The 27,012-nt window shown below is 38.7% G+C and overlaps 1 protein-coding gene across 1 annotated transcript; it reads left to right on the forward strand.

Annotated features, from left to right (window-relative positions):
- The first annotated feature begins 14,329 nt into the window (after positions 1-14,329).
- On the forward strand, positions 14,330-16,792 carry TEX13C (TEX13 family member C). The gene has a single exon (XM_012760938.2). It carries the CDS (start codon positions 14,330-14,332, stop codon positions 16,790-16,792), a length of 2,463 nt encoding a protein of 820 aa, XP_012616392.2.
- Positions 16,793-27,012: the final 10,220 nt, after the last annotated feature.

Consider the following 27,012-nt stretch of genomic DNA (forward strand, 5'->3'; position numbering starts at 1 on the left):
CTTGGAAAATCTGATTTAGAAGTTTTGTTTTTAAATTGCTTGACTTCTCAGACCTTTAATATGCCTTGAAACACATCTTCAAGAACACTTTGAGGAACACTATATCAAGATTTTGGACGTGCAAGGGTTCTTAACTCGTAGTATATATTTTTAACTGAAGTTTTTACAAAGCTATTTGTAGATTCATGTGCAGTTGTAAGATACAGAGAAGTTCCATGTATCCTTTACTCAATTTCCCAGAATGGTTATATGCTACAAAACTATAGTACAATATCATATCCAGGATATTAACATTTATGCAATCTACTTTTTATATTCAGATTTCCCCAGTTTTATACTCATAATGCATGTGTGTTACTGTGTATGTGTATTTATATATGTGTGTTTTATACAATTTTTTCACTTGTAGGTTTGTGTATTTTGAGTCCATGAATTTTTATGGGGAAATTATTACATTTTTATTTCCACTTCTCTGTTACTAAAATCTAGCACTTTCTTCAATTATCAACATAAGTTTTAAAAAAGAAAACACAGTTGTATTAGTAGTACCTCTGAATTTTCCAATAGAAATAACATTATTGTGCTTGTAGATATCTCAGAATATCATTTATATTCATCATTACTTAAAAATTAAAGTAGTTATTGAACTTGTCAGTAGCTCTTTTACTTAATGGTTTTATCACCATGTATTTTACTATATCACAATTTTCAAATATTTTGATAACTTTATTTCGATGTATTTAGTTTCCTTTGCAATGCTATATATTTTATTTATTTAAAAGTATTATTTTGAGAAGAGGTTCATGGGTTTCACCAGACTGTGATGGTACAAAAAGGGTTAAGAACTTCCAGGTACTGAGGAAAAAACATAGCTAAAAGAAAAACAGAAGATTTTGATTAGATTTTCAGCTCCGCTGCTGCACAGCTTAGGTAAGTATGTAAAACTCAAGCCTTAGTTTCCTCAGCATTAAAATGGGGCTGAGACCAATCAAATTCAGTGGTCTTCTGATATCTATAAATCCTCAGAATCTATTATGCAAAAACAAAGAAGCCATCTTTCCACCATATTTTGAACTAGTTTAGACCTTATAGAAATAAAGTTATCCTTTGGAATTTTAACGATCTATAGATAATGTGGATATTTTTCAGAAAATATCTTCAGACAATTCATTCATTCATTCAAATATAATCTCCACTGACACTCCACACCCAAAAGAACTGAGGCCCTGGAGTTGTGGAAGCACCTAAGAAGGGAAACTAAACCAACCTTGTGAGGAATTGTTATCAGTAAAGGATTTCTAGAGGAGGTACTGTTTGAATTGAGTCTTACAAGGACTGTAAGGGAGAAACATTCTAGGCAAAACAAATGACATCAGTAAATCCTCTGAGCAATGAAAACATGGTGCAATCTATATCTTATGAGAAGGTCAGAAGATGATTCTGGATAGATAGCCATGGCCCTATCATCATCAAGAACCTTCTATGCTTCCTAGGCCATGCTAAAAGATGATGTATCTTATCCTGAAATCAGTGGTAAGTGATGAACAGTTTTAAGATGAGAAAGTGACATGATCTCATTTGTATTTAGAAGGATCCTTTGACAGTAAGCTGAAAGAAGTACACTAGAGAAATTAAGACGGAAGTTATGAAAACGAGTTAGGAGACTTGCAAGGGTCCAGTTGTAATAAGTTGAGGACTTCAAATAAAGACATGGTTGTAGGGATATAGAATAGGAAATGTACTTGATAGAAATGTAGGTGGAGTCAAGAAAGACTTCTATGTTTCTAGCTTAGAAGACAGGGTAGTAAACAAAAGCAGCAAACAATAGGAAAAATGCATTGGGGAAATAGGGAGGAGCAAATCATTGGTTCAAACTCAGACAGGCAAACTTGGGATAAGTACAGAACACCTATATGGAAATATTCATTAGTTGGTTGAAAATATAAATGTGAAGGTCAGTAGCTTAGTTTGGACTCAAAACATAGATGTGGAAGTTTTCTACAATATAAATTGATGCCACAGGAGTGAATGCTTGAAAAGTGCAAAAAGACAAGCATTAAGCCCCAACTTTTATTGGCAGTGTATTTCATCTGTAAGAAAAGTTTAGCCTATATGCAAGTGTCGGTGTGCTAGTTTAGCTATATATGTATCTATTTTATAAATATTTATGTTACATTTACTACCAAAATGTCAATGCTAAAAAGATGAGAGGAGAATATATACACATAAAAGATCTAATATTTTCCACAAGATCCCAGCACATCATCTTGTGTACCATCTCAGGTGTGCACACCTTACTATGTAAATCAGTGGAAATTAGTAATAAAGAATAGAAACCTGGAACCTTTAAGGATGAATAACCAAGGGGTGTAGACAGGTTGGTATGGGTATTTCAAGCAAGGAAGGCATCTTGAGCAAAGGTATTTAGGTGAATGGAGGGAAAACACAAGTAGAGCTGCTGGAGCATAGAGTGCAAGACATGAAGTAGCAAGATTTGAGATGGAAGAATTTGGAAGAGGTTAGGTTGTCAGGGCCTTGTATGACATACTAACGAGATTTAATTGTATCCTATAGTCAACAGGGAATCAAGGAAGGGATTTATTTATTTATTTAGTCAGATTCTCACTGTCACCTGGGCTAGAGTGCTGTGGCATCAGCCTAGCTCACAACAACCTCAAACTCCTGGGTTCAAGGGAACCAGATCCTCATGCCTCAACCTCCCGAGTAGCTGGGACTGCAGGTGTGCACCACAAGGCTCAGTTAATTTTTTCTATTTTTAGTAGAGATAGAGTCTTCCTCTTGCTTAGTCTGATCTCAACTCCTGAGCTCAAGCGATCCTCCTGCCTCAGCCTCCCAGAGTGCTAAGGAAGGGTTTAAGGTAGTGGAATTAACATGGTTCTGTTTACATTTAGCTCAAATCACTGGTGGTGGTGGTGATTTGAGTGGGCAAGACTGGAAGCAGGAAGATAGAAAGATACAGAAAATATGTGAAGATAAGTGAAATAAATTAGATTTATTTATTCTGGAGAATGGATGACTAAGGGCTGACCTGGTCACAGTCTTCCAACATAAATTTTATAATGTGAATGATTTTTTTTCTAATCTCTGATCACCAAAAAGTGGAAAAGAGAAAAGAAAATGATAAAAATGGAGAAGTTTAAGCTGGTTATCAAGAATACTCTCTTGATGGTCAGAATGAGGAGTTGTACATTTAAAGTCTTTATCTCTAGAGATTTTCATAAGGATAATGGCATTATTGATTGAATTACAACAGACAAATAACAAATGTTAACAAATGTCAGAGAAGTGTAGATGTAGGACTATTGAGATTTTTTCTTTTAAAACTCTGGTGACTTAACTCTTATTATATGAAGGCTAGATTTAGCTTGAGGGCTGCCAGTTTGTGTGACGTGTGGTTTACTCACTACCTGATTTTATGTGTCTGAACCATTCAGGTACCCCTATGAGGCCCTCTTGTGCCTTGTGATTCTCTTAGAAGGTGATCAACCAAATAGCATTCATTTAATGACAATTTACTAAGTGCTGGTTACACATAAGAGATTTTGTATGTGATTTATCCTCTCTTGGAGCTGATCTTCTACTTTGAGAAAATAGGACATATGGATGGAAAACTAACAATATAAAGGAGACTATAAGTACAAAGATAACTTGTGATTAGTCCATAAACTTCTGTTGAGTCATATTAAGTATGTGATACACTATATTTAAAAATCAGTTTCTTACTGGAAATTTTCCTAATGATGTCATTTCTGAGAAACTCAGGTCAACAGAAATGAGTGCATTTTAGAATGTGATTTTTCCCTTTACAGTTAAAACTTACATATCTAGTGCTGCTATATTAAATAATAAAAGGGTTAGAAATGAATAACAATGCCACTAATCACATTTGATGATTCAAGAATTAAATTAACATTTATTCCACATATAATTCAGCTTGAGTACAAATGGTTTACAGATTCAGCAGAATAAAGATGCTCTAGAGTATGTAATAGCTAACAATTTGTTTATTGTTCTGAAATAAGCATTTATAATTGTTTACATTAATGCAAGCTGAGAGGCAGTGTAGTGTGGTGGAAAGCATACTAGACTGAGAATTAAGAATTTTTTTTTCATTTTTACTTCTGCCCCTAATTAGTTCTATGATTCTCCTGATTAAAATGCTATTATAGTAATACTGGTCTGTTTTTTCCCAAGGCACAACAAATTGGATAAAATCACCATTACTCTAAGCCTAAGAAAAATATTGACATTTGAAAGCCACTTAGATGAAAAAAAATGATAAATGCAAAATAACACTGATGAATGGCTTAAAATGAAATGACTAAATAAAATTCATCTACTGGGAATGCTTGACATAATAGGTGATATGGCATTTGGATGAGCACAGCGTTGATATGATATGGCAAAATAATGGGAAAAGACCATGTTAATAGGTAAGATCTTCATTCACTTTTCATGCAGGAAGCAGAGCTTTAGAAGTGAGATATAAAAACCGCCCTAAATATTACAATTTCATAAAAGGTCATAAAAACAGGGAAGAAAAGGAAAGGAATGAAAACATTCACTGAGTACCTATTATCTGTGAAAACCTTCACAATCCATTTTCGCATGTATTGCATCCTATGAGGAAAGTTATATAGATCAGTGTTTCCCAAACCTATCATGTCATTACATTCACTTGGGACAATTGTTAAAAATGCAAATTTCCTGCTCTCAGTCCACCTCCTGAATAATAGTTTCCAAAGGAGAGAGCCTGATTATCCATATTTTTTTTGCATGTGACCCAGGGGATTCTCTTGATTAGGCAATTTTAGGAAATACTGTCATAGACTCTTAAGTCACAAAGTACATATCCAGAGGCTTGAACATTCTCAATATTGCAAATATCACTATAATCCCTATAGTTCTATTTTGCTGGCTAAGAATCATCACTTTCTTACATCTTCCCACTTTGTCTTCACTTCCATCACCAACACTAGCAGTTGGATCTTTCAGAGTAATATTTTTTCACAAAGAAACAGAAGTTTTATCACTTCCAAGGAAGTTCCTGAGCACATGAGGAGAAGGGAACTATGAAGACACACTGATGCTAGAGGCATGCACTTTTCTGGGTAGACAAGTGCAAACATAAGTGTCTCACAGATATAAATTCTGAGATTAATCTTATTTTTCATAAATCTATAATATAATGTTCACTAAATATATGTTGAATACAACTATTGGAAAAGTCAGTCCACAATACATCTGCCAAGTTGGCAATTAATACCATAGTCTTTTAAGGAGTGAAATGCTAAGTGGAAGGTGGTAAAACAGAGGAGAAGTTATTCTCTGTGAGATCACTCTAAGTTTCTGTAATGTGGGACCAGGGACTCTGTGGGACCACTTTTAACATTTTCCCTGACTCAAATGAATTGGAAGATGTGTCATATTGATTGAAGATTGTAGGGTTTAAAAGGTGAGTGGGCAGGAAATGGTTAAGTGAAGTTTAGCGTGGGATACAGTATTCATTTGAGAGAAATAATCCAAATTATACTCATAGGCTGATGGCTTTCTAGTTTGTCAGTTATATCTATAGAAATGAGCTATGAGTCTGTCTAACTTAACCTCCCTGGGCACCCAAGTGCTCTTTATTACAGCTACCTGTTTTTCTTTCTTTATAGCATTTGCCATGATTTTTTTTTTTTTTGCTTTTTCCTTATTTGTTATCTGTGTCCACCTTTTTCCCTCTCCAAGATAAGATGCAAACTCCATGAGAGTGGAGGGCTTGTTTTTGGTTACTGTTGCTTGCTGTACTATATCACCAACTCCTAGCACATAATAGACACTTGTTAAGTATTTAATGAGTGCATGGCTGTCCTAAAGACATCAGCTTAGCATGATGTTGTGGCCAAAAGGTCAAGAAAATAATGAGCATAATCATGATGTACATTAACATAAAAATACAATGTTCAAAATTAAGAATTTGCTCACATATCTAGAAGATGTGTTTGAACTGGGGAAGATCTAAACTTAACTAACAAGTAGCCAGGATGATTGAGTAACGAGGTCTTCACAAGTAGACTATAAAGAGTAGTTTTCTTTAATCTGAGAAGAAGAAAGTTGAAGGTTAGATATCATAACAGAAAGGATAAGGTTAGTTTAGAGCTGATCATTAAATCTCCATGTTTTATAACTAAGGGTTACTCTTTCAGATTCTTGCATTCAATACACATGCATTGTGTAATAGGCACTGTGCTAAATTCTGGAAAAATAAAGTTGAATAAGATAGAGGAGTTTATATAGAATAGTAACCTGAAGTGGGGATGTAAGGGAATGCTTTCTGGATAAGGTGTTACCTATACTGAATATTAAAATATTATTAGAAGTTAACTAGGTGCAGAGTGTTTGGAACCAGGCAGAGAAGATGGCAGAGACAAAGCCAAGTACATGAGAAGCAAGAAGGCATGTGTGAGAGGCATTACAAGCAGTTCAGCATTGTTTGAATGTAGCATTTGATAGGGGAATGGATAAAAATTAGACTGGCAAGGCTAATAGGGAAAATTATAAAGAGCTTAAATAACACATTAAGTAGTTTGGGCACTATTGTGTATGAAATATGGACATTGAATGATTTTTAAGCATGGTACTTACATGAACAATTTTAAACAGTTTGGCCTTTAAACTTTCTGGGAATTAAATTTGAAGGGGAATATATATAAGAAGTTGGGAGAACAGTCAGGAAGTTGTTGTACTAGTCTAGGCAAATGATGATGGTTGCCTTTGGTAGCGGTAGTGTGGATGTTAAAGTAATGAAAGATCCAAGGAATATTAAAGACATATCCACTAGTTGGATATAGGCATTAAGGTTCCTATGAGACATTTTGGGAAATTCAGCATGTCGTTTAGTACAAGTCTTAAGCCTGAATGAGAGATATAGGTTAGAGATATAGACGTAGGAATTATCAGCACATAGGCAATATTTGAGAACTTGAGCATAAATTTGATCACCTGGAAAAAAGTGTAAAGTGAGAATATAAGAGGAACAACATAGACTCTGGGGAACACCAATATTATAGAGTAAACACAAGAACAAGAGCTCACAAAAAAAAAAAAAAACAGAAAAATGGTGGTTGGATATATACTACATTAATTAGGGGAGTTTGATTTCCTAGAGTTCAAAAGTGAAAAATTTCAGGAAAAAGGGAAAGATTATCAGTACCAAATACAGTGGAGAGGTCCAGTAAAGTAAGGGTTGAAAAGTCTCCCCTGGATCTCTTACAACTGGGAAGCAGTTTGTGACTGTAGTGAGATCAGTTATAATAGAGTAGTGGGTATAGAATCCAGAATCCAGGAAATTGAGGATTTAGTGGGAAGCCAAGAGGATAATAGGATAAATAGAAGGATGTTGTCTTCCTTTCTTTTATATAGAGCAGGTAGAAGAGCATCAACATTTCTAACTTCTATCATTTGATCCAGCAATCTCATTACTGGGCATCTACCCAAAAGAACAAAAGACATTCTATAAAAAAAAGACATCTGCACTCGAATGTTTATAGTAGCACAATTCACAATTGCAAAGATGTAGAAACAACCCAGTGTCCATCAATACATGAGTGGATTAATAAAATGTGGTATATGTAAACCATGGAGTACTATTCAGGTATAAGAAACAATGGTGATATAGCACCTCTTGTATTTTCCTGGATAGAGCTGGAACCCATTCTACTAAGTGAAGTATTTCAAGAATGGAAAAATAAGCACCACATGTACTCACCAGCAAATTAGTTTCACTGATCAACACCTAAGTGGACATATAGGAATAACATTTATCGGGCATCAGGCAGATGGGAGGAGGGAGGAGGGGATGGGTATATACATACGTAATGAGTGTGATGTGCACCATTTGGGGGATGGACATGCATGAAGCTCTGACTCAAGGGGGCAGGGAGGGCAAGGGCAATATACGTAACCTTAACATCTGTACCCCCATAATATGCTGAAATAAAAAAAATCATTTTGTACACCTTAAAAAATAATTATGCTAATTCTGCTCTGCCTGTGCTCTATAAACGGAAAAACAAAGCCTGGATGACAGCACATCTGTTTACAGCATGATTTACTGAATAGTTTAAACCCACTGTTGAGACCTACTGTTCAGAAAAAAAAAAAGATTCCTCTCAAAATATTACAGCTCTTTGATGGTGCACCTAGTCACTGAAGAACTCTAATGGAGATGTATAAGGAGATTAATGTTTTCATGCCTGCTAACACAACACCCATTCTGTAGCCCATGAATAAAGGAGTAATTTTGACTTTCAAATCTTATTATTTAAATAATACATTCCATAAGACTGTAACTGCCATAGATAGGAATTATTCTGATGGATCTGAGAAAAGTTAATTGAAAACCTTATGGAAAGGATTCACATTTTTTTTGGCATAAAAAACATTTGTGATTCATAGTATGAGGTCAAAATATAAACATTAACAGGAGTTTGGAAGAAGTTGATTCCATCCTCATGGATGACTTTGATGGGTTCAAGATTTCAGTGGAGAAAAACACTGTAGATATGGTGGAAATAGCAAGAGAACTAGAATTAGAAGTGAGGCCTGAAGATTTGACTGAACTGCTACAACCTCATGACAAAATTTTAATGGATGAGGGTTGGTTTTTATGGATGAACAAAGAAAATAGTTTCTTGAAATAAGAAACTACTGGTGAAAATGATGTGGATATTTTTGAAATGACAGCAAAGAATTTAGAATATTACATAATATTAGTTGTTAAATCAGCAGCAGGGTTTGAGAGGATTGACTCTAATTCTGAAATAAGTTCTACTGTGGCTAAAATACCATCAATCAACATCTCATGCTACAGAGAAAACTTTTGTGAAACACAGAGTCAATTAATGCATCAAACTTCATTGTTGTTTCATTTTAAGAAGTTGCCACAGCCATTCCAACCTTCCACAACCACCATCCTGATCAGTCAGCAGCCTGAGGCAGAAAACTCCACCAGCAAAACAGTTATGACTCCCTGAAGGGTCAGATGACTGTTAGCATATTTTTTTTTTTAACCAGGAAACTCTTTTAAAATTAAGGTATTGTACATTTTTTTAGATATAATGTAAGACATACTTAATAGACTATAACATAGTTTAATGTAACTTATATATGCACTAGGAAACCAAAACTTTTGTGTGACTCACTGTATTGCAATAGTCACTTTACTGTGGTGGTCTGGAACCAAACCCACAATGTCTCCAAAGTATGCTTGTATTTGTAATTTCACCTATTTTGTAGGGTTTTCACCTATGAGAAATGTCACGCAATGAGAACTGTCATAAAATGGCACCATATATTTGATTCTTCCTGATATTATGATTATCTTGATCAGTCAGATTAAGTAGGTAAACCTGTGACTTTGTGAATCATGACATAGAGTTGTCCCCTAAGGTGGATGTATCTTGGTGTGGGTACCACTTTCCAGGGTATGCTCCTCAGTTCTTTAGGTCAGATGCTCAATGTGGTCAAGTACTCAAATGTTACCAATTTCTCAAAGACTAGCTTACAGCAGTTTAATTCAAAGGGAATCTGTGTATAAAGTCTGAGGGCTGGCTTACTTGTTATTGAATAAGCATAACTGTCAAGCCGACTGTAGCACTCAGGACAATGATCAGGGAGTTTCCTCTATACTTGTAAGTTGTACTGGAAGTCAAATTATCATCAAGAGACACAGGTCAACATGTAATGAGAAAAACTGGAATTTTTGTTGGATTATTTTCCAAAAAATAGTGGTTGGATGATTTTCATGGATTTTTGTCACAGAAATTTTGTGGCCTGATGCCTCTGCTATCACTACAGAGGTGGATCTGGCTAGGGGACCAGAATGTTCCCATCTGTTGGTTAGAGCACCCTCTATGTTGGACAAGTTTGCAATGCCAGTTTCAATTTGTGCTCTCTGATTACTGTTTCCTGTGTTTCAAATTGATCACTCATCTTCATTTAACTCATTTTTTAGATATATTTAAGCTACCTAATAGGTTATAGGCAAGCTTTCCTTTTCTTGCTTTTGGATTGAAAGACATTTTTTTTTCAGTTAACTTTTGCACATATATTATCACATCTATTGTGTATTGATTCTATTAGTTTGAGTCTTGGAGATCTGAGGAAATGTGTCATTGTAGGGAGTAGAGTTTAATGTTAAGATCATGGGTTTTTTACTCAGACCAATCAAGGTACTAATTCTGATTTCCCCACCCACTAGGTTTGGGTCCTTGTAAATGTTATTTAGCTCCCTTAAGCCCCAATTTACTTATTTCAAAAATGGAAGTAATACTGTTATTTAACTCACATAGTTGTGGCAAAGATTGCATAAGATAATGCATACAAAGAGTCCCCAGAGCCTAGCACATAGTAAATGCTAAAAAGTTATTTATTATTTATTACTGTACAAAAAGCCCTGAAGAAAAACATTTTATTAGCACCATCATTATTGTTTATAACATGAATATGCAAAAGACTATAGAAATAATCTTTGAGCAACTTTAGTGTTAGTTTATATGAAATAATTTCTACCAGCACTTAACATGCAACAATGATTAGTGCCAATACAGAAATTAGAGCTGGTAATATTGATAACTGTTCTTCTTACACCTGAGTGCTTTTTTATGTCTAGCAAAACAGTGCTGCTCTTTATATTTATTCAACACTTTGCAAATTGACCTGGTCCAAGTATTAAAATGTTATTTTCAGGGAAAGCTATTATCTGTTTATCTATACAGGTATATAGATACTTCTTAAAAATATTTCTTGGTCATATCTACATTTTCCATTTTTTGTTTATTTTTCCACTGCTACCTTAAGAAGATATTATTATATATAAAATCATTTACCCTCAAAATTATATCCTCTTAATGTGTTTTCATATTTCTATATATTTCAAGTATAGGCCTAATTCTACTCTTCAACAACTCTACTGCTTTTATGTTCAGATATAGAATATGTTTTGTTTCTGATCAAAAGCAGATGATGCTTTCAGCACCCAGAAAGCAACATAGATCCTGGAAATATCACAAATGCCAGTACACACATGGTGTCTCCTTGGTGGTATCAGATGTGTAGCTCTAGCAAAGAGCATCCATGGAAATAGCTGAAATGTAAAAGGCAGGTAGGTGGGGGACCAGATGCCAGCTTCTAAAAACATAATGGAATGAAAGCACCAGAGGTAGCTGTCCTATGAATTGAGCAATACAATTCAACTGGATATGGAAGAGCAGGGTGACCTAATTCAAATTTTGGTCAAGCAGCTATTTGGTAAATAATAGAGAAGTATCTTTTATCAATTTGAGGTTTGTTTTCCCCATCACTGTCTTCATGTAAATCCTACCCATTGTTCAAATCCCATTTTAAGTCCTACGTTCTCCATGAAGATTTCTTTAATAGTAGTAAGGGTTATGATGATAACAGTGCTATCTACATACATGTTCTTATTTCATTTCTGCAACATCTCTTTGAGAAAGTGTATACTGAGAAATGTTAATAAAGTTGCCAAGCCATTTGTCCAAAGTAGTATTAATGAGTGTAGGACTTATGGAGAATAAGGCTCTTATGAAAGATCCAAGTGAAGGATTTTAGGAGCTTGTTGGTTAGGTAAATCTGAACTTTGAGGGACAGAGTAGGGAGGTATAAAGTTTTGGGAGTTTTTAGCAATTAATGATGATAGTTGAGAAAAGAGAATAGATGAGATCACAAAGAGGGAGTCTTTGTAATGAAGGAGGGTGTCTGAGGGGTCTGAGGACACAACACAGGGAGATCCTAGTATTTAAATGGTGAGTGAAAGCATAGCAAGCAGCAAAATGAAACTAAGAAGGAGCAGTCAGAGAGACAGGAAGAAAATCAATAGTCTGGTGTCATAGAAGAAAATGAAGCATTGAATTTCAAAAAGGGAGTGTTAAAAGAGTCAAAGGCTACAGAAAGGTCAAGTTAGCAAAAACTTATACTATTGAGTGGGGGTGGGAAGTTGGGGAAGAAACATGAACATGGTCATGCCATGATGGGAAAGGAGCCAGTAAAGAGGAAAAGGCTGAAAATAGAGAAGAGAGTGGAGATAATGTATGGATTGAACTCTTTGAGGCGATAGAGAGGCTGGAATCCAAATTATAGATGAAGGATTTATTTTTAAAGTTGAGAAGAGAAATTTCTTCCTGTGGGAAATCGAGTAAGGCAGGAACCATGCAGGAGGATAGCATGGCTACAGAGAGGTGTAAGAGAAGGAGCTGAGTGAAGAGCAGCCTTCTATTCCTACACACCATAATGGCAAACACCTCCATATGGCCTCGGGAAGCAGCCAGAATGATATGAGATTCAATATCTTCACTAGGATTCATTTCTCTCACACATGTTCACACACATTGTCTCATTTTTCAGAATACTCCAGTCCAGGACACTGTATTCTGAAGTGTCTTTTCCTCCTTTTCACTAAATCAGGTTATGCATCCTGGTAGTGACCTCCCCTTCTTGATAGCTCCCTATCTTGCCAGAACATCTTGGTTTAGTTTACCTTTCCTCCTTATCCACTGAGCCATTTCAGTGGTGCTCTTTCTATTGCCTCCCCCATCAGCCTTCACCCATGGTTTGGGCCTTCCAATCCTCTATAACGTCCAGGCTCTCACTTCACTCGTGTACAGGGTACACACTAAGCCTGCCCACACTGCCCCTAAAAGGACCACACCTTCTTTCTTACAGTAGCAGTGCAAGCGCAGCCTTATTTCTCAGTGCTACCTTGCCCTTTCTCTCCTGGGTTTTTTTTTTTTTTTTTTTCGGCGTATTATGAGGGTATAGATTTTAAGGTTTCAATAAATGCTCTTTCCCCCATCCCCCCACAAGTCTGAGTTTCCAGCATGACCATCCCTCAGATGGTGCACATCTCACTCATTATGTATGTATATACCCTCCCCCCTCCCCCTCCCTCCTCCCCCTGCCCAATACCCTATTACTGTAGTACCTATGTGTCCACTTAGGTGCTACTCAGTTAACACCAGTTTGCTGAGAATATATCTGGTGCTTGTTTTTCCATTCTTGGGATACTTCACTTAGTAGTATGGGTTCCAGCTCTAACCAGGAAAATATAAGATGTGCTATATCACCATTGTTTCTTAGAGCTGAATAGTACTCCATGGTATACATATACCACATTTTATTAATCCATTCTTGGATGGATGGGCACTTGGGCTGTTTCCACAGCCTTGCAATTATGAATTGTGCTGCTATAAACATTCGAGTGCAGGTGTCTTTTTTGTAGAGTGTCACTGGATCATTTGGGTAGATGCCCAGCAATGAGATTGCTGGATCAAACGGTAGATTCACTTGTATCGCTTTAAGGTATCTCCATATTGCTTTCCACAGAGGTTGAACTAGTTTGCAGTCCCACCAGCAGTGTAGGAGTGTTCCTCTCTCTCCGCAACCACGCCAGCATTTATTGTTTGGAGAGTTTTTGATAAAGGCCATTCTCACTGGAGTTAAGTGATATCTCATTGTGGTTTTGATTTGCATTTCCCTGATGATTAGAGATGATGAGCATTTTTTCATATGTTTGTTGGCCATTCTTCTGTCTTCTTTAGAAAAGTTTCCGTTCAAGTCCTTTGCCCACTTTTTAATAGGGCTATTTGATTTTTTCTTGCTGATTTTCGTGAGTTCTAAGTATCTCTCCTGGGTTTTGATAGACTCCCCTGCTCACACTGTATTTACCTCCCTGAACTGGGAACCTTGTAACCCCATTTTCCTCCACCTAACTTCAAAATTCCTGCAAGTTCTCTGATGTCCTCTGATGCACCCTCTTCTTCAGAGCCTTAGAGTGTGTATGTATGTGCAGTTGAAATTCCCATGCCATCCAGTGGGTGTGCAAATGTCCACTTTTTCGTGTCTCCAAAAGACCTACTCTCCCTGTGTCCCCCTATTTGCCCTGCCCCCGTAGTCTTAGCTCCCTGCAATCCCGCACAGCCACCGATCCCCTTCTCAAGTAGGGGTCGCTGTGCTGGAGGAGGCTGGTCCCAGCAGTCCTAGCGGGCATGACTCAGCTCCTCTTTGTGACGCCTCTCGCTGTCGCCTGAAGGAGGTTGGTGCGGTGAGGGAGAACAGCTTAGCTTTTTGTGAGGAGAAGGAGGGAGTGAGGGACGAAGGAGGCCAGGACTGGGCAAGGACTGAAGTAGGACTGAGTGGGAGGCAAAGGGCAGACCGGTTGGTGGCCGCAGCCCGCACCTGTGTCTGGTGGCGGCGTAAGCGGCGGCAAGGCTCCGGGAGGCGGTTACTTGACTAGGCCACAGCGGCCATGGCTGTGGAGTTTGGGGACTATGCCAGCGGGTTCCGCCACAGTGAGGTGATCGGGTTCATCAACAATGAAGTCCTCATGAACGGTGGCAGCCCAGACTTCTACGTGGCCTTCCGCTCGCGACCCTGGAATGAGGTAGAGGATCGGCTTCGGGTCGTGGTGGCTGACCCGCAGGTGCCGTTTGCCCTTAAACGGGCCTGTGCCTGGAGCGCGCTGGCTTTGGGTGTGCGAGCGGGTGTGAGGCAGCAGGAGCAGCAGACGCTCCGGGTCCGTTGGTTGCAGGAGCAGGTGGAGGAGCGCGAGTTGGCTTCCTGGGCTATGGCGTCTGAGCTACAGCGGTTGCGCGACGAGCGTGAGGATGCGGCCACGCAGCTGTACTTCACACGGGCCGCTCTACAGCAGGCAGTGGGCGATGTTGAAGTGCTGCGAAGTAGGCTGCTGCAGGTCGAGAAATCCACCAAGGACGATCAGCAGCCTCAGGAGGTTGTAGCTGGTCCAGGAGCCAAAGAGCACGGGGCTGCCATGTGGCTCCCAGGTGCAGGGGAGCAGAGAGAGATGGTGGCTACAGGGACGCAGGGAATGCCACATTCGGAGACCCAGATATCAGCCCCAGCAGCTATGTTTTACGTGCCAGGGTCCCCGAATCCCTGGGCCCAGGCCATGCAGCCCTCACTGCCAGTGCCAATGTCACATCCATTACCATTACATGCACCTTTCCCAATGGGATTACCATACTCAACACCTCTACCACTCCCAGTAGTAATGGACTCAGAAGCAGCAGCCGGAGCAGCAGCAGCAACAGCAGCAGTTGCACCCCAGATGCCTCCTGCAGGGATCTGTCCACCAGGCCTATGGGCTGCAACCATGTCCCAGGAGGAGATGGCCCCTCTGTGGGACCAGAGGTGCCATGGCCAGAATGAATATCCTGAGAACCTCCAAGGGGGATATCGGCTGGAGGATGTCAGAAGCCAAAGCCTAGGGGAAGGTCCTGAGTGTCCCCAAGGTGTGACTCCCCTGGGGCACAGCATCAGCTACAGCCAGAAGGAAGATCCAGTGATGGTCCAGGTGATGACACCCGTGGACAAGGGCATCATCTACAGCCAGAAGGAAGATCCAGTAATGCTCCAGGCAATGGCACCCCTGGACAAGGGCATCATCTACAGCAAGAAGGAAGATCCAGTGATGGTCCAGGTGATGACCCCCCTGGACAAGGGCATCATCTACAGCAAAAAGGAAGATTCAGTGATGCTCCAGGCAATGGCCCCCCTGGACAAAGGCATCAGCTATAGTCAGAAGGAAGATCCAGTGATGGTCCAGGTGATGACCCCCCTGGACAAGGGCATCATCTACAGCAAAAAGGAAGATCCAGTGGTGCTCCAGGCAATGGCCCCCTTGGACAAGGGCATCATCTACAGCAAAAAGGAAGATCCAGTGATGGTCCAAGTGATGACCCCCCTGGACAAGGGCATCAGCTACAGTCAGAAAGAAGATCCAGTGATGGTCCAGGCGATGGCCCCCCTGCACAAGGGCATCATCTACAGTCAGAAAGAAGATCCAGTGATGCTCCAGGCGATGGTCCCCCTGGATAAGGGCATCATCTACAGCAAGAAGGAAGATCCAGTGATGCTCCAGGCGATGGTCCCCTTGGACAAGGGCATCATCTACAGCAAGAAAGAAGATCCAGTGATGTTCCAGGTGATGAGCCCCCTGGACAAGGGCATCATCTACAGCAAGAAGGAAGATCCAGTGATGCTCCAGGTGCTGACCCCCCTGGACAAAGGCATCAGCTATAGCCAGAAGGAAGATCCAGTGACTCTGCAGGTGATGAACCCCCTGGACAAGGGCATCAGCTACAGCAAGAAAGAAGATCCAGTGATGCTCCAGGCGATGGCTCCCCTGGACAAGGGCATCAGCTACAGGCAGAAGGAAGATCCAGTGATGCTGCAGGTGATGACCCCCCTGGACAAGGGTATCAGCCACTGCCAGAAGGAAGATCCAGTGATACTCCAGGGAATTGCAACCCTGGGCAACGGCAGCAGCCAGAGCAAGAAGGAAAGTTCAGTGATGATCAAAGAGAAGATCCCACGAGGTAACAACAGCAGCCACAGCCAGAAGGAAGATCAAGTGATGCTCCAGGGGATTGGCCCCCTGGAATTTAGGAGGAGCCACAGCCAGAGGAAAGGTCCAGATAAGCTCCAGGAAACCCCCCTGGGGGATAGCAAGAGCCATGGTGTGAAAAAAAGCCCAAAGAAACAGCAGCCTCAGGGGCAGAAGGCCAAGCAACCAAAAGGGAAAAAAGCCTCAGAATCCCAGAGCCTAGAAAAGCCTGCCTCACGCCCAGTGAATTGGGTCTGCCCATGGTGTAAAGCCATGAATTATTCATGGCGCACAGCCTGCTATAAATGCAAGAAAGCCTTTATGCCAGTTGAGAGTGGAGACGTTAACCCGGGACAAAGTCACTGATTTCATGAAGGTAAGAAAGAATGGAAATGCCCCCAAGAGAAACCAATTTCCTAAGACCTCCTTCTCATCAAAAAGTAATTTATTAGCTTCACAAAAATTTGAAACCAAAATTACCACAGAGAAAATTAAATAAAATAATCCATTATTGTATTATCCTTATTGACCACTTTTTATCCTTGTGGGTATACATACACACAAATGCTTATGTATTTATATTCTTATTTTATTCATTTACTTGAACAAAGGACAACTTTCGAGTATGTCACTCTTTATATAGGAGATTTCTCCTAATTGCATTTAAATTTTGTGGGTGGTGGATTCTGGATGCCTAATGCTGATTGGTTGACATCCTGAAGAAGCTGAAGTCATGAAAGCGTTTTTTCCCCTACTCCTTTCTGTTTCACTCCTTTTCCTGAAAATGCCATGCTTTTGGCTGGGAACAGCCATGTAATTTTAGAGTGATAAGCTATATTGAATTTTAGGAACACCACTTTTCCTTGAAAATGCTGTTGTTCCTTTGGAAACTACTGCATTGTTCATGTTTGCTTCTTTTTGTTTTGTTAGTTTCATAGGTGAAGTCCTGTTCTTGTGTCTTAGCCCCACCGAACTCACTTGTTGCTGAAGAAGCTGAACCTGTCCCATTAGAAGATCTCTCAAGACCAAAAAGAAATAACACCTTGATTCTGAAGGACCCACACCTCAGTGAGACCTCCACTGGCTGAAACCAATAGGAGGGAGTGGAAGTCAGAGAAGAAGAGATGCCTTGGCACTCATTAGGGGGAAAGAGGAGAGTAAAATGGCTTTGTTAAATTAAATATTTTTACTGGGACAAGGAATTAACGTGGAAGAGTTTGGGGGATTGTAGCGTTAAATTCCATACATGATAGAAAATTTGATGAATTTCATTTAGTTCATTAAACACATACTGTGTAGTATGCATTAGAAGCTAGAGTTATATGTTATCTAGTGCACACATAATCCTTTTTGCTGAGTTTGGTTAGAAGACAGGAGAGAGCATAATTTTGGATACAGATTAGATCAGGGGTGTCTTCTTTGTCTTGCATATAGTGTGCCCTTGGGTAAAACCAATTAAGTAACATCCAGATCCATTTTTGCAGCTTTGGGGCAAAAGTTTGAATGACACTTTTATGAAAGGTCTTGTGTAGTCAAAATACTCATGTCATTGGTCTCAGGTGAGAAAAACTAGCAGTGGCAAATTCTGTAAAGCAGTCTCACGAAAGTGCAGGCAGGGCTTTTCCAATGCTCTGCTGATTTCCTCCCTTGATAGGGACAGCTATTTTCCTGCTTGCCCACTAGCCTGCCTGAAAGACTTCTGGGGTGCTTTGAATAAATACAGTGTTTAGGGAAGTGTTGGTGACACTTTCTAATCCTGAGCCTTGGTTTGCCTTTAGCCAAGGTCTCTAGTCAATGATGCTCCAGGGAATGGGCCCCCAGGGATTTGTGAGGAGCTAGTGGACTAAGAAGAAAATGGATTCTAAGGACAGACATTGGCCCACCCAGCTATAGATAGTTCTTTTTTTGGGTGGACTAATTAGGTTAAAAATAGAACTGAACTAGACTAAGCACTCTTGAGGATGCCCCAGAACCCTTCTCTGCCTCTTTTTGTATTCTCTTCAGGCTTTGCTCCCCCAGGGCAGATTCTGCAAGGCAAGGAAGGAACCAGGATAGAGCCCAAGGGTGGGATGTTAGATCTGCCTCTAGTTTGAGTTAAACTTATCCTCAATTCCCCCATAAGTTCCCACCCAGCTCACCAAGATCAACCTTTGTGAGGGGTTTTCTGATCCTAACTCATAATAAAGAGTGTGCACTTGCCTGCTATGTCTTCATGTAGTGTGTATCTTGGGACAGGTTTGCTCAGAGGTGGCAACTTAAATCTGCATCTTCCCTCCATCCCACTGAGATAAAGCAACATTCAGTATCACTGTTGGAGCACCCCTCTTTTTTCTGTGAGTTATGCAGGGATGGGTGGGGGTCATACATGGGACCTTTAATTTATTGTGATTGTCTCTGCTACTCTCACTGTCCAAGTCTGCATAGTACCTTGAAGGTGCACGTTTCTGCTACACCAGAGCCCGTGGAGGATGAGAGTGTCTGCCAGTGCTGCAAGCCTTGATGCCAAGGGTCCAGACTTCCTACATGCACTATGTAGCCATTCTCTTCTGGGGCCCTGCCTTCTCCCTGGGGCCCTGGAAGAGAGTAAGGGTGCTTAGGTATCATGAGAAGAAATCTCCCTTCTTTCTGTCCTTTTAGACACCATTCCGTAGGATAATTTTGTCAAGATGTTCAGGATTATGTAAAAAAAAACAAACACAGGCTGGCAAATAAACCTCCCCTAAGACAAGGAGGGGACAAATGTCTGGAAACCTTGGAATTAGTATGATGAGATGAAAAGGTGAACAACAAAAATAATATTGTCATACCAGAAATTTCTGTTTTCTTGGAGATGTGACTAACAAAAAGTTAAGGGCTTTGGTTACCTGTTAGTCTCAAAGATAATGACTAAAATATAGTATAAGAAAATAAGGGAGATTCTGGAACAAACAACTATATTGGGGGGAGTGGTGGAAAGATACTATGATATTTTGTATATCATAATGACCTGTGCATTTGGAAATATGGGTATGTGTGGTTATTTTTTCCTATTGGGCTGAAATTTAGTGCTGGTATAATAGAGAAGAAAGAGTAAAAATGGTGGAGTAAGAGGGGAAGGCATCAGGACTGCTGCCAGTTGTGATGGTAGGCACTAGTGAAGGTGGAGGTGATGAATGAGGAATATAAGTATTTCTCTGAGCAAGGGCATGCAGGAGAGGTGGAAAGAGGCCTATTAGAGCTTTTGAGGGCTTTGGAACAAGAAAAACAAAATTCTGTGTTGGAAAAGTACTCCTCACCTATTCCTTCACTTCTTCAAACTCCCTGCTGGAGTGGGCAACAGCAGCATTGCTTTCAAACTCCCACTTCCATTTCCGCCCTTAATATATAATATCTCATTATCCTTCCACCTCCATTAGCAAAAGCATAATCAAAGGAAGCAGCTTGAATAATAGCACTGTCCTGTGGGACATCTGCAGCTAGTATGTCAGCAGCTGTGGGATGTGAAAAGAGCTCTGGTAGGCAATAAGAGGCAGTAGCCTCCATGGCAGAGGGACAAAAACAAAGGGCTCATTATGCCTCAGGGTCCCTTATGGGTGACAGAATTGTGCCTGGTAAAGACCACAGTACTAGAATGGTGAAAACAGTTAAAGAAAAAAAATAAACCCATGCCTCAAATGAAGGAGACATCAGATCCTGCACAGGGGTTGAAGCTTTGTCTTCTGATGGAGCCAGATCTCTCTGATTTCAGAAGTGTAAGATAGAATCAAGGAGATTTGAAACACATTCTTATATGAAATCAATTTTCTGAGTACATCTTTGATTATAAGTGTAGCTTAATTTCGCTTGAGAAAAACTAGAAAACATAAAAATAGAAAAAAAAAAAAAAGGATTCAACCATAATCTCACCACCAGAAGTTCTACTGTTTATATTTTTATATATTTAATTCCATATATGTACACGCGCAGATATAGGATTTTTTAAACATCCTTTACATGGAATTGTACATAACATTTTGTAGTCTTATTTTTTTCATTGTAGTACAAAACACATGCCCCATGAGATCTTACCTTCCTAACAAAATTTAAACATACAGTGCAGTATAGTTAACTATGAGCACAGTGTACAACAGGTCTCTAGAAATTTTTAATCTTGTATGACTGGAAATTTATGTTTGGTCATATTTTAATTAACATATTGCAATCATATGCATATCCTTAAATATTATTCAAGAACACAGTTTCTAATGGTTGCTTACCTTTGTATAAAATAAACGTAGCGTATTTATTTAACTAAGCCACTATTAATAGGCATTTGGGTTGTTTTAAGTATTTAATGTCATTTCCACCAGCAGAATATGAGAATACTTACTTCTCTTTACACTGGACGACAGACTAGAGAATTTCAAAAAGGAGGTAGTGATTGATAGCATCAAATTCAGCAAAGGTCCAGGAAAATACTGGAATGAATATCTCCCCTAAGTAATAAGACATTTTTGACCTTAGAAAAGTTTCACTTGAGTAGAGGAATAGGAACCAGAATTCAATGCATTTATTGAGTTAATGGGAGATATGAAATTAGACACAATCAATATGACTACTTTTTTAAAAATTTGGTTGAATAGAGAAGGTGAAGTTCAATTATAGATTGAAGAAAATGTGGTATAAAGGGAGTTCTTTTTTAGGATAGAAAATATTTGAACTTTTAAGCAAAAGGGGATGATTCATTAATGAGGGAGAGGTGGACAATGAAGGACAAAGATGGGACCAGCTCTCCAAGGAGATGAGAGGTTATGAGAAAAGAACAGAAGGTGTCTCTCTCTCTCTCTCTTTTTTTTTTGAGACTAGAGAGAAGAAGGTAAGGATGTACTTGGCCTAGATAGTTTTTGGGTAGTAAAGGTGTAAAGTTGAGGGTTAGTGTCCTTGGTGAATTGGCTTTTCTAATAAAGGAAGAGGTAAATATTAGGAATGGGTAGTTTAGGTGGAATGGAGTTGAGGTCATTGAGATTGAGAAAGTAAACTTCTGATGTAATTGGCATGGCTTTGTAAAATTTTTCAGGTAATGAATTAACAAAAGAGGAAAACAGGTAAATCATTTTGCAGACTATGACTACATTTGGGGTTTCCTAGGGTTACATTTTTCACTGGAAGTACTAATACCCAGCTTTGTATCTATCTGTTTGTAAAGAAGCAGGAACATCTATGGTATTTGACCAAGTTGACCTGCTGACTATGTAATCATTTGCTTACTTGAACCACTGTTTCATTTGCTTCCATAAAGTAATACACAAAGCTACTAATTTAAATAAAACTTAAAATTCACTAGAAAACAGCTTAGGTACAGCATTTGAAAGCCAGAGAGGGTCTTAGAGGAATTTCCATATTTTGAATGCCTCTGGAAGAAAGTGATACTTCTAGTACTGGTTTGCTAGGGCTGCCATAACAAACCACCACAAGCGGGATGGCTTAAACAACAAAAATTTAGTTGCATGGTTCTGGAGGCTAGAAGTCCAAAATCACAGTGTTAGCAGGGTTGGTTCTTTCTGAGGGCTTTGAGGGAAGGATCTGATTTAGACCTTTCTCCTGGGCTTATATTATATATGGATGTCTTGTCCCTATGTCTCTTCACATAGTTTTCCCTCTATGTGTGCGTCTGTCTCTGTCCAAATTTCCCCTTTTTATAAGAACAACAGTCATATTGGATTAGGGTCTACCCTAATGACCTCATCTTAACTAATTACATCAGCGATGAACCTATTTCCAAATAAGGTCACATTAAGAGGTACTGGAGTTTAGAACTTCAACATGTGAATTTTAGGGGGACACAATTCAACCCACAACACTGCTAATCATAGTTTTTCCACTTAGACATCTGCATTTTAGAGCAATTAAGATAATCAAAGCTCTTGTAACTCTTGTCTAGTATAGGGGTTAAAAAGGATTTGAATCCTAGCACTGGTAATTGCTAGCTGTGTGATATTAAGCAAGTTGTTTACCCTTTCTGTGACTCAGTTTCCTCATCTATAAAATGGGAATAATAATACCTACTGAATAGGGGTATTGTGAGTGTTAAATTAATTAATATATGAAAATACATCCAGAACAGTATAAGTTTCAGTTTATAAAACAATTTGTATGAGTATTTTTCCTTACCCAGAATTAACAGCAAAACCCCACTGATGGGCATTAAACAGGCAGTGTCTCTAAATAGTTTCGAAATTATAAATTATATATATATATACATATATATATTCAAATATACAAATTTAAACTTTCTCACTAGTGAATGACAAAGCTTCTGTTAATATTCATAATGACTTTTACAAAACAGTGTTCATTTGACTGATGGGAGCATAGTGCTAAAGAAACAAAAGTCTTGAGTTCTGTTCTGTCTAGGGCAGTTAGTTTCATTCATTATCTCCATGGTTTAACCAAATAAGTGAGTCAGTTACAGATCAATTGATATACATATCAAACATTAACTATAGCAAAAGCATTAAAAGATATATCAACTTTTCAATTTTTATGGAAATATCATCTCTTGGTGCTCCCTGTTTTAAAAAGAAGAGAAAGCATCCTTAATTTCTGAGTAAGAGAAAAATGTAACTAGCAACACATTAATTTGATTCTAGAAGTTAAAATTTCAGTTCAATGCACTATAATTTCTTTATAATTATAAACATTGTGGTGTAGCTGGGCTACCAGGCCTTTTTTTCTGACTGATCATCTTTCTATACTGTAATCATATTTTGAGAATCAGTCTGTAGCTAAAAGAAGAGTGATTTTTATTGTTGATGTAATAGGATTACTGTATGAGTGCAGCACGTTGAAGCTTTTCATTATAAACACTATCATAATTGATCATTTCAGCTATTGGTTTGGATAACTTAAATGTAACCTGTAATTTCCATAACTTTAAATCAATAGAGTACATTTATTTTTAATTAAACTGATACAAAAATAAAACCTAGGGAAAATGTGCAAATGAAAACAATAATTTAATTTTAAATTCTGTTTTAGTTATCTATTACTGTGTAATAAATTAGCCAGAATTTAGTAGTTGAAAGCAATGCACATTTATTATCTCATAGTTCCTGGGGTTCAGGAATCTGGGTATGGCTTAGCTGGGTCCTCTGCGGCAGTCTCTCACAAAGCTGCAAATTGTCAGCCAGAGCTGGGAGCTCATCTGGAGTCTCCACTGTGGAAGGATCCACTTCCAAGTTTACCCATATGGTTATTGGCAGGTATGGTAAACAGAATAATGGTCCCTGAAGATGTCTATGTCCTAATCCCTGGAAGATATGAATATGTTATGTTACATGGCACAGGGGAATTAAGGTTGCAGATGGGAATAAGGTTGATAATCAGCTGATCCTAAAATAGGGAGATTATCCTGCATTATCTGGGTGGGTCCAATGTCATCACAAGGGGTATTAAAGGTGAAACTGGGAGTAAGAAGAGGAATGAAAGTGAGAGTGATGTGATGTGAGGAAAAAAACCACATATATGTATGAAGGTTCCATGCTAATTTTGATATGGGCATGCAGTTCTTAACTTACTTTGCGTTGAATGCAGGTCATAATCTGTATTTAGTGAACCATACACTCCAACAGCATTTTTCACTGATGATTAAGTTGACCATGGGCTTCATAGGAAAAAAAATTAAAGCGCTTAATGAATTAAAAAGTTATTATAAAAAGACAGAAACAGGGCTTTAAATTAAACAAACTTATACTTAAAAACCATACACACAAAGGTCTTACATGTGTCCAAGACCTTCATCTCTTTTTGTGGAGCTTATCATGGCCTTGAATAGTTCAATATTTAGACATATAGAAATAAGTCTCAATTGAGAAAAACCACATCTCCCCTGATTTTTTATAAGTAAGAAGATTGATCAGGAACACTTAAAGAGAACAATATGTACTCAGGTTTCTCTTTAAAAAGAATAACTTGGCAGTGATTCAAACTGGACTTTATTTTTTTAATAAAAAATACGAATATGTTGGTTTAATTTCTTCATCATAATAATGAATTACATGACTAGCTAAAACACTAGTAAAGAAGAATTTGTGTATAATCACAGTCCATCCCTGGGAAAAATTGAGTACTTTATTGAGCTGCTTTGTGCTAATATCATATAAAAAACTTACAAGCATATTTTTATTTGGATAAAAACTATTCAAAGTGTGGTCCTTTGTTATATTCCTCACTTTGAAAGAAAGATATTGCATTCATTACTAGATTGGAGTAACTCACCTCTTCTGCCTACGGTTTGATTTTATATGTTGAATGCTTTATATTTGATTGAAATAATTTATGAGTATATGTGTGTGTGTGCATTTGATTTCTCATATATGTAAAATGGACGAGAGACCATTTTTCTCTGAAGCTTAAGGCCTTAGCTTCTTCTGGACAGAGAAAAGGTGACGAAATAAACAAATGACTAACTGCTGTGGCATTTTACAAATTCACATAACATTCATTTCCTCTTCATCCCTGTTGTTTGCACTTATAATATTCTGTGAGATGTTATAAGGTCAAAATAAAATTAATATCATCTAATGATAATGATGATAAAGTGACTGAAAGGATATTTAAAAATATGATTGCCCTTTATAACAGGAGAGACAACATATGATTGTTACAGCCTTACCAGGTCCATTGCCCGCTGGTGAAGAGGAAGTCAATACACTGAGACACCAGGAGTTATAGCAAAGAAAGATTTTAATATTGCAGGTGCCATGTGAGGAGATGGGTGGAAATTATCAAATCTGTCTCCCTGAGAATTTGGGAGAAAGCATTTTTAAAGAGTTTGGCTGGCAAAGGGCTAGGCAACTGGGTCTGCTGATTGGCTGAGTTCGGGTTGGAACCATAGAGGTATAGAAATTGTCTTCTTGTGCCGAGTCAGTTTCTGGGTGAAGGTCACAGACCAGTTGAGTCAGTGCCTTGGTATAGGCCACTGGTCTGGGTGGGCCAGTGGGTCCACTGGAATGCAGGGCCTATCTCAAAAACTAGCCTTCGGTTTCAAAAGGGTGATGTTATCTATGGGTGTAATTCAGAAAGTTAAGAATCTTTATGATCCTCAGCTATGTGACTCCTGAGTAGCAATTATAGGAAAGCTAACTAGAGGACAATGCCTGGATACGTATGTGTGTGTGTGTGTGTGTGTGTGTGTGTGTGTGTATCATCTATATCTATATCTATCTATCTATATCTATATAAAACTATGCCTATACCTTTGCAGAGTTCAGGCCCCTACCACAGTTCCCACCTTGTGGACCTTTACTAATTTTATAACTGGTGGTTTTAGTCCCCCACTTGTCTTCATCCTACCTTGTTTCTGAGGTGTGGGCTAATGAAATGGAAAAGGGTAGATGACAAATCTGCCTTCTTCCTGCTGACAAGGGGTGTAGTTGTGGTTGAGCCTAGGATAAGGGAAATTAAATTGTTTTGCAGTTGTCTGCAAGTATTCATGGGTGCATGGTTGTAGACTTAAGATTTGCATGACAAGAACATTAGTACTTTCATTTACAGTCTTAGCACAGTACTTAAGTGAACAGCAGACAATAAGATAGATAATGAGCCCTTGGACAAGAAGTGAAAGTCCTAGCTTCAGGAGTTCCTGGAGAACTGGTCCAAAGTCCTGGGGAATCCAAGTGAATAACCCCAAAAAACAATCAGGCATGGGGTCAATAGTAGAGCCCTGTTGTAGCCACATAGTTTGTTGGGAAACTTTTTGATTCAGGTTTCCATTTTTCCTGAGATATTTATATAAATACAGCAGATAGTGTTTAACATTGCAAGGCTCCCCCTAGTTTAGCCAACAGGAAATCTAGCACTACCTGAATTACTAGGACTATCTGGGCTACAGTGTTGAAGGATCTCTGTTGAGCCCTAAGGCTCTTTGCAGTTTCTTCTGTGATTAGTCCTAGAGTCACAGACAGAGTTTTAATCACGTCTCTGTTGGCACATACTATGTAGTAAGGGACTAGTATGCCCAACAACCTTTGCTATCAGGTATCCTATATCTTCCTGGAAGCCCTCTCTCAAGTCTGTGGGGAAGGGAGTGGAGACTCTCAGTTAATCTTTTCTAGCTCAAGTACAAAAAGACCTGAAGGCATTAATGGAGATTCTCTACAGATATAAATTTGCTCCCCAACCACACACACACAAAAGACACCTTTCCAGTGTTACTTCTGTGGCAGCCATCCCAAAATATGTCAAAGAAATATATTTTCGGGTAAAATATTTCTAATTTCTTTCAGTCCTCACTTTGAAATTAAAAGGTTTTATGTATTAAAAGCCAAACTGTTATCTTTGGACTAAGGAGTGGGAAAAAAAAAAGTGGAGCAAATTCAAATATATTGTTCTATATCTTTTTGGTCAGTCTCTTAGTCCTGTGAACTGATCAGTTTAGTTAAACAGCTATGTCTCATTCCAGGAGCTGGCATTGCAGACTAGTTTTCAAACAGAAGAAAAATAAGAGTTAATATTTGGAGCACTTCATAAAGTAGTTTCCTTAGAGTCCAGAGGGCATCCAGTTGAAGTGTCTACTCAAAATATCTTCAGTTAAAGTGAAATTAGGCAGTGACAATGTGACAGATTTT

This window comes from Microcebus murinus, chromosome X, assembly GCF_040939455.1.
Source record: "Microcebus murinus isolate Inina chromosome X, M.murinus_Inina_mat1.0, whole genome shotgun sequence".
Taxonomy (NCBI): domain Eukaryota; kingdom Metazoa; phylum Chordata; class Mammalia; order Primates; family Cheirogaleidae; genus Microcebus; species Microcebus murinus.